Raw genomic sequence first — 13,294 nt, forward strand, 5'->3', positions numbered from 1 at the left:
GAATGAGTATGCCAATTATAGTAGTGTTAAATGCAAAGAAAAGAATTTAAGTTGTTTAAAAAATATCAGAATCACAATTTTTGTTCAAAAGAAATAATCAGTAGAAAGATAGAAATAAATTTTCTTCATTATACCTTCAAAATTAAAACTATATATAAAAAAAATGAAAGTCAAGAATCATACTTCTATTTGAACTTCATCATCAAATGATTGTGGAGGAGGAGAGACTTTGGATTCAGCATTAAGTTTAATACTCTCATCTTCTTTGATAACTAATTCATCATCTTCATCAAACTCTTCAAATTCGGCAAATTCATTGTCTTCTATTTCGGCTTTATGCTGATTAGCAGCCAAACCAGATGAAATGAAGAGAATAAAAATAGGGAAGATGAAATGATGATAGTGCATCTAAAATAAATATGATTTTGTTAAGAAAATTTAAAATATGTGAAATTTACAACATGAATATTACAACCATTTTCAGTATTCAATTAAACTGTAAAATGTGTCACCTAATTCAAAAAGAGGTCTAAAATTTTCAAAATCAAATTTACACATAAATATTGTACTTACATTATTGCAATTAGAATTTCAGTAATTCAGTGAAAAAAATAATAAAAAGTGAAATTTTCGATTCTACTCTTTCTTTCCAGAGAACCTACTAGATTCATTTTTCTGAAAGGTAAAACTTCACCCAAAATGTTTTATGGAAAAGAAACACGTACACTGACAGTCATGAAGACTGAAACCTAATAAGTTCCTGACTGACTGTCTTAATCCATTTATAACTTATTTTTTCTGTTAGGAGTTATCTGCAAAAAAGTTTGGCAAGCAAAATATTTTGTCTTTAAAAAGCAGGAAAAGAATATAAAAGCCACTTATAATCTAAATGATTTTTACTACAAATCTAGAATTACAATTTAAAAGTTTCAGATTTCATTTCACTACATTAAAAAATTATACCTTTATTTTCATTTTGCATACATTTTTTCATCAGATTTCCTTAACAATGTATTCAGGGTGCCTAGTGTAAAATGGATGCAGAAATTAAGCACCTTTAAGCACTTTTTAAGCACCTTAGCAAAAAAAAAATTAAGTACTTTTGTACATGCACAAATACATGAACTCAAGAAATTTCTACTCATAGGATTTTTTTGTCTTATAATAAATTATAGTTTTTATAAAATTTTTTAAAAAAATATCTGCTTTTAAATTAAAAAAAAAAATCTGATTAAAAAAAACCTTTTTTAATTTTAATCGATGTTTGGATGTTGAATCCAGCCTCATTATTTATTTAAATTGGCAACATTATCTTTAACAATAATTAATACAAAGGAACTCTGAAAATTTGAATTAAAAGCAAACTGAATAAAATCAATATATGTTACAAACATTAAAGATTCGATAATTGGTAAATTCGACAAAAATGGGTATAAAATTATTTTCACAAGACATCGGACAAAATTTTTTTTTTGCTAATTATACAAAAAATAAATAAATAATAAATTACATATTAGCTCAGAAAACTTAATTTATTAATATTAGATATTCTGACAGATTCTTACCAGAATAATTTTAAATTTAAATTTAAAAAAAAAGATCAGAAAAAATATAGTTAAATAACTTTAACGTCTTAATAATTTTTACTTTTTTAGGTGCACAATTTTAAAATTAAAATGACAAAAATCTGACAGTACTATTTTGTATTGATAAATTAAATTAATTAATACATACAGCTTTTATTTTAACATTATTTTTATTAAAAAATTGATTATATAAGACATTTTCTGTTCATATAAATATGGAAATAATAAGCATAGAAACAAGAACACTATTATTATAACTAATTAGGTAGATAAGTAGAGAAACGTTATTATTACAGCTAATTTTACATTTAAAAAAAAAAATTCACTTTCACAATTTCAGATTCTACATCTTATAAAAGTTTTTTTTTCTTCTTTCTTTTTATCCTACTTCTTTGAATGTTGTTGCATTTCGCTATGAGTGAAAAATCCTTTGCTAAATTAGCTTTTCGTGACAGTTCTTTAATTTCTACAGTGTATAGTATATTTGGGTTGCTGAATATATTCAAGGAAAAGTCGGTAGCATTCATTTTCTATGGAGGATAACTTACAACTGCTGTACGCGATACTTTCCGCTTTGTGTTCTCTAACGGATTTTTACATCAGGTTTCTTTATCGGAACTGAATTCCAAACATATGTATTAACTATGAATTTGCTTCTTTCGTTCTAAAAAAATTGGTTTACAAAGGAGAGGAGTAAGAATTTATTGATGGAATGCGAGTGGCTAGTATTTTTCTGAAGCTTTAAGACGAAATCCATCAAAATACTATAAGAGAAGGTCAGATTTGAAAGCTGTTAATGGGAAATTCCTTCTAATACTATCACAGTTAATGCAAGCCTAACAAGGCCATCTAAATGGCAAACAAATTCAAAGAAGAGAGTCGGAAAATGTTGTATAAACACCTTTAAGAAGATGCAAACTAAACTAAGATGTAACATAACTGAATAAATTATTCGCTATTTAGATCACTAATTGTAAAATAAGTTCAAATGCTTTTCTAGTTTCAACCAGTTCAGCATATTTCGTTCATTCGGAATAATCATTCCAATACTTCAATATACGTTGGTGCCCATTGTTGAAAAAAGGAGTGAAAAAAAAAAGTTAATTAAGCATTTTCTTAACAGGGGTTGAAACTCCTCCTTTTCTTTTTTGATATATTCAGTAAATAAAAATATATGACTTTTACTGATTTATCGTATTCATCGCCTACGGAAACAAAAAGGAATATCTTCTTTGCACTTCTCGAGAAAATTAAGCACTTAAGGACATTTTTACCAAAATTAAGCACTTTTAAGGTGTTTTAAAATGGTTTTCAAATTTAAGTACTTCATGACGCTACGCACCCTGGTATTAATAATGATGAAACCTATTGTAATAAGTTATACTTTGGTGTAAATGTTTTCTCTCAATTCTGTGATCTGATCCTAAAAGTGAACCACAACCTGTTTGAGGGTTAGGACGTCAGCAATATCGTTTATCTGAGTGTTCCTATTATTACTCTAAGTAATATTATTAACTTTCTACACATTTTTTTTCAGATCTCGTACAGACAAGATTAAATGAAGCAAGTGGTAGTTGAAATAAATAAAGAAATGGAACTGTTGAAAGCATCGAAAGCTTTTCAAAAAATTGCAAAATTGACAAACTATGGATTCTTTTTAGAAAGTAAGTTTATCAAATAGCATAACTAGTAGAAAAGGCCATTATAAAAACATCTGCAATAGGCAGCAATGAAAGTCTTTAAATTGTCTGCTATTTTACCCTTTAATTCTTTACTTTTTTTGCCCTTTAACATTTTTAAAAATGCTTACAACACCAGCAATCTATGATTCAAGAGAAGCAGCATCACATAAATAACTCTGAAAAGCCAAATTTTCTTCTACATCAATCTCTATTCAACATGTGCAAAGGCAGACATTTGTGATCATTTCATGATAGCCCAATGGTGTTATCACTTTTCAAAACCAATAGTCTAAAGGAAAAACTGGTCAGCAAATGACATGAATCTGAAGATTATATATCAAATTCATTTCATTTCCTTTTGATCCACTTTTATCATGCTATTTAGAATGGGTGCGTACTGATAGTGGGTGAGGAGAGAAGTTTGAGATATGAGGTTGGGGAGCTGCAGTATAATCTAGGAAGGTGTTCACAGAAGAGGCTGGTGTGAAGCTGGAATGAAATGCTCATAAATGATTGCTCAAATGGATGAGGGCAGAATGTATCTGTTCACTGCAATTTCATAATTGTGACTGATTAAATATCCCCCAAAAAACAATCGTCCAATGCTAACCTCACATTTCCTTCCACAACAAGTATTCAAAAGCTACATCTGTCAGGGGATCTTCAAAACAACTCTTGTAGAGTTCATGATGGTGGAGGAGATCAGCACTACCATCTGAAATTCTATTTAATATCAAGCAAAACTGCAAAGGAATTAGCTGTTATGAAATGGAAGGAAGTATCTTCGTCCTCCTTCCAATTGACAAAACAGCAGCAGTTATGGCGAAGAAGATACTGATACCCAATGTTCAATTTATGAAGGATTTACACAAACAACTATCAAGCTGAAATATGAATAAACTGTGCAACATACAACAAAGGATCTGATTAAAAATGTGATTAGAGGAGAGTAAAAAAAACAACATTTGAGCACAGAATTCTCTGATGATCCGTTTTTAAAAATTTACTTTAATGCTACATTTAAGGGAAAGTGTTAAAAAGACACATACATTATATTGCTAAAAGAACAATACGTATTATTACATTATTTCATTTTTTTGTCTTGATTTTTATAATTAATAAAGAAATTATAACTGCTTCATAAATTAAATTTTATTATAATCCACTTATAATGTTAAAATAATCCATTTTAGGCATATACATTATATTGTATTAATAAATATAACAGGCAATATTAGAAAGTTTTAAATAGAAGAAACTCTATAGTTTTTTGGGGATAGGGGTAGAGTGAGTGGATTAAAATTGCAATTTAGTTTATTTTTGAAAAACAGAATAGATAATAGATTAGAATTTTTTTTAGACAAATGGCATGCATATTAGTCTTAATTAATGGTTTAAATGGATAATATTTGGGTTCCTTACCTTTTTAGTGAGAAAAGAATATGAGCGAATAAAAAATCTTAAATGAAAATAATGATATATAACTAAATTCTACAATTGTTAATTAATTTGAAATGAACAGATATATTTCTATGATAAAGTGAAATCAATTAGGACTGGTACTACATTAACAGTATTTTGCAATATTCTGTCCTTATTTGCAACAACAAGGTGAACATTAATTAAAAATAAACAATCCCCCCCCCCAAATATATATATATATATACTGAACAAAAATAAATACCATTGCGTATAGAAAATATATTTAATATAATTTTATATATGCTGGATATTGTTCCTAGAAAGATTAGTTTCATCGTAGGAAAGACCGTTTTATGATCAGCTCTATTGAACAGTGTTCCAACGACGTTCCGCCTGCAAACGAGGCACGCTTTCCCCTGTTTTTCCTCTCTTACGGTTCCCTGGGAATAGTTCTTTGGTTTTATTCCCAGGGAATAAAACCCATTCATTACAGTTCTTTGATGAATAGTTCACCGCCAAATTGTCGGTAAACTGGACAAACACCATAGCACCCCAGAAAACCGCAAGAGAGAATCAAGGGAGGGAGGGGGGGGGGAGACGCGTGTCAGTCTGTAAGGTCACAGATCGTAGGAACGTCGCTTTGGATGCTGATCAGATATCGGATCAACAACCGTCGTGTTTAATGACAAACTGGATGATACTAGAATCTTCAAGAATTTTGGCGACAGGAACAAAAGGAGCAGATATATGCTTGAATGTTCGAGAACTTTCTTTGCTTTGCTGCGGAAACTATAAAATATTGGCAGTCCAAGTCGAAGATACAGGGGCAATTAGTCGTATAGTGAATCAAATACGAATTGGTCAGTCCAGCGAAGCGAAATCGGTGAGTGTAGCTCTAACAATTAGGAGATTGAGAATCGGTACCGTGCGCCGAGTACTGGAGACAAGTGCTGATGCAGCATCGAGTCGTGTGTGGAATAGCTAATCATATAGCAGTAAATCAGCAGTTGGATACAGCTAAAGCGAGGAAACAGTGAAGAACAGCAGCCGTTTGGAGAGACTTGTTAGACAACGGATTCTAAAACCCTCCACGCTTCTGCGCATGCGTTAGCATCTGTTTAATTTGTCAAAATAGGGGTGAGAAGAAACATGAAAGGAAGGGATGTTTATAATCTATACTTATAATAAAGCTCAATGTGTGTGTGTGTGTGTGTGTATTGGCGCTCTACAGGCCAGACCATTCAACCTACAGCTACCAAATTTGGCACGTGTATACCTTGGAGGCCGGGAATGTGCACCTGGGGGTTATTTTTTCGAATTTTTAATTAGAATTTTATTTATTTAAAAATTAAGCTAAATTTTGGCGTGTTTCTGCTATAACTTCCGAAAATATTACCGCATAAAAAAGATTTTTACATGAAGTTAAAGATCAAAAATTTATCTTTTAAATGATACCAATGCTTTAACTTTCAAATTAAATTTCTACTTTTAATGAATTTATAAATAAATATTTTAACTATATTTTTCAACAATTTTTTTCGTACACAATAAAAATAAAATTTAAGCTGCAAGAGCACGTTTCGCATTCATGGGAAAAAATTAGCTTTTTTCAAAGTGTTGCCATGACATTGATTAAAGCTCCAACTAAAAATAAATTAAATCTTTTTGGAAATGAAATCTGCAAAAATATAATTTTCGGCACGTGTCTGTAGGAAATGAAACAAATATGAAATATTATTTTTTTTCTTAAAAATAAATTCAAGAAAAATTATTTTATGATCTTTTACACTCTCTATATTATTAATCCAATAAATCAGTTTTATTTTAAGGCAAGTTTTGTTTAATTTGAACAGGATATCCATTCAAATAAGGCCCACACAGCTAATTTGTAAACCTTTAATAAGACACAGATCTGCTAAAATGGTCTAAATGGAAAATGATTATATTTTATGTAACTTGATTCAATAAATGCTCTAATAAATAACGAATTTTTGATTTTACATAAAGCTTCTGCTCTGGAAATCACGTTTAACAAAATGTTCTTAAAACACTAATATTTTAAATAAAAAGAGTTAATTTCCAATCAACTAAATCAATCACTTAACCTCACTGATTTATGAAAATTTGAATATCACTATTCAATAAAAAAAGGACAATTTTAGATTTTCCATCGATCGTTTCAAAGAAAATATGCCAATCAGCGCGCAGGTTTCTTAAGATTAATTGGCCTAAGAATATGAAAATGTTGAGTTTCTCTAAATTTTTAACATTCAAAACTTCATAAATAAGTCTAGTTGATCGTGTAAAATAGAAACATTCATTCATTTATTTAAAATTTGGTGTGTCCAGAATATTTCTCAGAATATGATACCTTACTGCATTAAATTTAGACTTTTGAATTCAAAACTAAAACTTAAATTTAGACGCATAATTTTTGAAATATATTTATAGGCCGGAACAAATTAATATTATTGATTTCATTTCAATCCTTTTGAAAGCAAAACTAAAAACTGAATTTTATGCTGAATCTGGGAAATTTTTGTTGAATTATTCTTTGAGATATTACATAAATTATGAAAAATATTTTGTAGTTCACATAAGACTTAAATACCGAGCGATTCTGTTAGCAATACTCATATTCAATAATAATAATAAATAAATAACAATAAAGATGATAAATAAAATAAAACGCTTGGTTTTATTAAAAAATATCTTTATATTAATTGCAATTTCATCATTTCCACTTTAAATTAAAGTTGAAGTTTTACCGGAAATGACAACAAATTAGCAAAATATATATAGTAAATTGAACGAAACGATCTAAACAACAGTATAAGTTTGGTATGACTATCAAAATGTAAAGATTAAAAATGTTTTGTTTGAGAATCTATTAAGAGACCAGTTACTTAAAATATTTAATTGAAAATTGTAGCGAGCGGTAATACTGGCGAACCGGCTGGTCGCCAAAGGCGGCTAGTTAACAATAAAATAAACTTTGATTACTCGCAGACTAAATTAAAATAATACAATCAGAAACGACACGATATTCACATACACGTAAAAGAAATTGAACAAAAAAGTATTTAATAGGGCAAAAATTAAGGTCGAAGAATTCCGGAAATGCGTCCCGGAATTCTTCGTCTCCTCCTTTAATGAGATAGAATCATCGAAAAGTGGTCGTCTCAGAATACTGAAACGAACTGATTCCCACCTCCTGCTGAATTTCGTCTGGCCGCTTTGTGTGTTGCGGTTATTGTTTAGTAACGATTACTACTTGCGGGCTACAGTTTGTTCTAAGCGTGCTATAGTCCACCTCAGTATTGCTGGCGCTCGACGGTAGAGTCGAAAACATCGAATTAGCAGGAAATGGGGAGGGCCATAAAAGCAAGCCGCAAATCAAGGTTTCCATAGTTGGCGCATTAGCGGGGGGATTTGTCTCAAGCATTCAGTTAATTTTTTTTTTTTCAGCTTCTATGATACGATATTTGTGAAAATAAAAAGTCGCGGCGAATGAAATAATACTACAGTTATATGACTGAATCAATCATTTATCTTATGATTTAATTAATTAATTATCATATGATTAAGTTAATTCAGCATTACTATAATCAATCAAGATAGCTGGTATTTGCATATGCAGTTTCAGACTTTATATAGATTCCCAGGAACTTAGTGAGAGTAGGGGATGAGGGGTGACACCGCTCCCCCTAGATTTGGCTTCAAATCGGTAATATTTGAAAGGAACTCGAACGTGATATTTTATTCTGCAATATCGATGACATTTAGATAAATACGATTACATTGTTAAGAGAAAACAGTAAAATACTCGAGTATTCCGTGAAATACTCAACTACTTCCTTCCGAAAAGTAATTCAAGGTTTCTTTATTGCCTTATATAATAAAATTCAATATTATTTAATCAAGTTTTACATTAGGCAGATGAAATTTCATGTTATTACGCATTAGCTTTCAAACCAAATCATTTTTTCAGAGAAATTTTTGTCTTAATTCTAACAAAAACAAAGAATTTCTAATTTGAATATTAACAATCTATAATATTTAAGCATCATAAGAACCGTCAATAGAGAAAGTTATATATACTGAAAAACCAGGATGCAAATCATGCAAAAAAAAAAAAAAAAAAAAAAAAAAGCCACAAAGCTGATGAATGTTTAATTTTACGGTGTTCTAGTCGAAACACCGGTCGTTTCTGCAGCTCTTTTGATCCGTTGACAAAGTGGGATACTTTATTCGTTTTGAGAACATTCCTTTTCAAAATATCTCAAAACATTCATAACTATTTTTCTTTCTTTGGAAACAATGCGATTCCCAGGCATTATGGCACTGATATTTAGATGAATTTAGATTAGAAATATAAGATGTCGGAAAAGCACCAATAAACGCAAGGCACTCGCAAAGCCAATCGTAAACAAATAATGACGCTTCACGAAGGAAACTTGTTTCGCCAACGCATGATTATAGCAACCTTGGCTCGTCTTGTTTCCAACCGGTTTTGAAGTGGACTCGTCTGAAGTCGAACGCCAACAATCGTGAGGTGGACTATACTGTGTATTGTTTATGTAAGTCTCGGCTGTGTTTTGTTGCCTGTGTACTCGTGTTAATAAACGCCGTTATTTGTTATTGAGGCCTATTGCTGACAGTATTATACCATACACTCACTACAGAGAGCCCGTCGTTCGAGTTTTAGCGGAATTTTATTTGCCCGTAACATTTGTGGCAGCAGCGGTGGGATTAATGGACTTTGTGAAGGAATTTCTAATGCAATATTTACCAAGTTACACAATGGTATAATATGAACTGGAACTTGAAAGATGAAAAACTTTACGACAATTGTTTTAATTATTTAATTTTCTACTAAATATTTAGCACGAATTTGTATTAAACCACATATACAAAAACGCAAAAGAAAGTTAAAGATTACAGAATGTTAGATGGAAAGAAACTAAGATGCCAGCAGAATCAAAGAATATTCATAATTTAAAAAATAAAATATGAATACTAGCTCTATTTTGCTTTGATTGTAAGAATAATATTGTACATTTAAAATTGTAGCAGTTGCAAGCAAAAAAAATCATAACTGAAAACACTGCAGTATTAAAAATAAACCATGTTTTAATGTTAGAACAGTTATCCTTCTGAAAATTGTTAAATTAAAAATATTGTTACGAAATTTCAAGGGGTTCGTTTGGATAGTGGGAGTTATATGGTGTGGAGATCGCTCAATCAGCAGGCAGCAGTAGAAAACAAAACAACGACGTTTATTTACACGAAGACACACTGGACAGCACAAAGACGACAACTATATACAGCACAGAAGACGATTATCTTCAGCCGAGACGTGCAGCATACAACAGACTCTACTGCAGACAGTAGCACACAGCTTAGTTCAGCACTAGCTTCACTCTGTCGCTGCTCCGCTTATCTCTGGAAGGCCAGTTCTTTATTATCGGTTCCGACTACGACGACTCCACTGGTTCGCGACTGCTTCCTTTTATAGGTCTCAGGAGGCGGAGCTAGAAGCCTCTCAACCAATCAGGAACGTTCGAGGCGTAACTCGGTTCCTACTGGACGGTTCGGGAAAATTCTTGATGTTTCGGGTATAATCTATTTTGGCGCCAAAGTCGCCAAGCTCTGGGATCTCCTATGGAACCAACTATGCTGGGAAGCAGCATCACAGGTTCGTAACAAAATATTGATTTTATTTACAAATGACAAACACATTATTTGCAAAATTGAGTACCATTATCATCATTTTTTAATACTCGGCAAAAATTCACAAAATTTTTAGGATGGATGAAGAAAATTGCTGATTAATTAAGCTGGCATAAAAAAGAATAAAAATACAATAGAACAATAAGCCAAACAATAATAATTTATAATACTCTAGATATAATAAAAGTATTTATTAATTAACGGTAAAAGAGCCAAAACTCGCCAAATATAGTACCAAACACAAACTGGCATGCAACCCTATAAGCGAACTTGCAAGAAGAAAACAAGCATCTGCTTATTGTTGTTTATATTAAAAGATGTCAAAATTATGATGTTAATCATGGAAAAAAATAATATCAAAATTCTGGCCACCGAATCACCAATTCTTCATCATTAATTAATAAGTATCATAACAAAACAAAGCAAAGCAAAAAAAAAGAAAAAAAAAAAAAAAACGGAAGCAAAATGAATTATTCCACATCAACTGAACAGAGGGTGTAAACTTCACTATCTCAGATTTTGTTGAGATTTGGTACATATGTACTGTCGGTATAGACTTGGAAAAATGAAATTTTATTGGGATATTGTCAAGTTGTTTTCGAATTGCTGGAAAAGCTTTCCTAATTGAAATAGTGACCTCCGATAGGTGCCATTTTACAGCATTTTTCATGCTCTTTGGTATAATATGCAACACTATAGGTTGAAATAAGAAAATTTAATTAAAAATTTCAATTTAGTTATTTTCAAAATGTACTTATTTTAAAATTGTCGAATTAATTCCATGAATACTTTATATTGTTGTAAATCACATGACGAAATATATATTTGGGTTGATGATGGCTTTATTGTTAAAAAAATAACCAAAGCTTTATTTCTATTAATTCAACTCGGTATACATTTTAATTAATACAATAATGACAATTTTTATGTAAATAAACATGAATACTGATATAAAGATTTCACTAATATAAAACCTTACAATTAAATGATGAAATCTAATTAATACTTAAGTTTCAATAATCATTTTATGTTTGAAAAAGCTTCATTTGTTTGGTCTATATTCTGTCAAGAGCCAGACAGAAGTCCAGTGTCTTTCCAGTGGGAGTCACAGGATTCATTTTTGTCAAAACATCCATATCTGAGACCCACAAAATATCAGCATTTCTTAGATAGGAGAAGGATGCAGATGGTAAATTTAGTTGAAAAGGTACCTTTACTTCAGAGTTCATTTTTCTCTAAAATGTGCATAAGACATTTCATAAACAACCCCATACTGCTACCATTTTTTCTCATATTGCAACTAATAGATGATGGATTATAAAGCATTTCTAAAAGCATTGCTAGTAATTTCTCATTTTACTATTTGTTACAGTATTTAATTTAGCATTTTCTATCATTAGCTTCATGCTTGGTGATTATTTAGGTCCCAATTCACAAACTTAGAGAAACTTGTTTTTATGCTGATCAACCTGTCTTTAAAATGTTTATACACTTTTTTTTTAAAGTTACACAATATGAATTATTTTGAAATTTTTGATTTACTTCCATCTGCTTCAGTAACTGTCACACAATCTACAATACACACATTACCCTACTAATTTCATCATGCTCATAAAATGAAATTATAATTCCAACTATCTATTAGCATGCTTTTTCCTAGTTTTTAATTTGGAACTTCCAAAAAGCCATTTTTCTTTAAGAATTCTTATTGATTGCATGATCGTGTAGTTTGGTGCATCAAATTTATGCATTATTTTTTATGACGCAACAATTTTCAAGTAAACATCCTGTTAGAAGCATTAACTTTTTTTGTTCTACTTGTATAATTGTAAAACTTAATCTTCAGATTTTAAACAATTCCTGATTTTTTGAGAATTCCTCATCACTTACGGATAAAGAACTTTCAACAGAAGCACTAAAAAGTAATAACAATTCATAATTTTTTTTTTATTTATTTCCGATGTGCCATGCATTTCAATTTCGTTTTAGTAAAAAGAGATTCATCCAGCTGTTCAAGAGATATATTAAATGATTAAATAACTGCTGAACTTGTTGTAAAGTCTGTATTGTTATCCTAGATTTTTTTGAGTTAGAACATCTTCAGCATTTCATTACTTTTTTTTCAATACAATAACTTTTTTCTTACATTTATCACAAATTTTTGAGCCATCGACTATTTGGAGATACAATTCAGGCATCCACGCTATGACATTTCTCGGCCTTTTCCTATCTCAAACAAAGGGATTTGTTTCCTTTTAACGGAATGATGAATTATAAATGCATCAATTTCCATATTTAAGTCATTTTAAAGCTTTCAATAACATTTTCACTTACTAAAATAACAACAGTATTATTACAGAATTTCAATTTCACTAAGTCCGTAGTAAAGTTACTGGGTTCGCTTGTAGCAGATATATGGTGTGAAAATAATCAGCAGGCCTCAGTAACGAACGGCGACTTTTATTAAACACGAAGACAAGAATACGCAAACAACAGATATACAGCCGAGGCGAACACAGCCAAAGCACTACAACAAACAGTAGTACAACTACAAGAAGTAATCGGTAGTAATAACAACCACAGCACACAAAGCGACCTGACAGAATTCAGCAGGAGGAGGGAATCCAAGTAGCTATTCTTTACGGTCTCTCCAAACGCCTGCTGTTCTCCACTGTCTCCTCGCTTTAGCTGTATCCAACTGCCGACCTACTACTATATGAATGGCTATTCCACACACGACTCGATGCGGCTTCAACACTTGTCTCCAAAACTCGGCAAACCGATTCTCAATCCACTTATTGCTTGAGCTCCACTCAACGTTTGCGCTTTGATGGACTGATCCAACTATCTTCGGCTTGGACTGCCGACGTT

General features: G+C 31.0%; 1 protein-coding gene across 2 annotated transcripts in view; it reads right to left on the bottom strand.

Annotated features, from left to right (window-relative positions):
- The window catches only part of LOC129957648 (PAT complex subunit CCDC47-like), a 34,670-nt gene that overhangs the window by 16,565 nt on the left and 4,811 nt on the right, over positions 1-13,294 (bottom strand). For both annotated transcript variants that reach the window (XM_056070124.1, XM_056070169.1), the window contains exon 2: positions 184-408. In XM_056070124.1, the coding sequence (XP_055926099.1) occupies positions 184-408 (225 nt within the window). The remainder of the gene's footprint in view (positions 1-183; positions 409-13,294) is intronic.

Source organism: Argiope bruennichi, chromosome 1 (assembly GCF_947563725.1).
Source record: "Argiope bruennichi chromosome 1, qqArgBrue1.1, whole genome shotgun sequence".
NCBI classification, from domain to species: domain Eukaryota; kingdom Metazoa; phylum Arthropoda; class Arachnida; order Araneae; family Araneidae; genus Argiope; species Argiope bruennichi.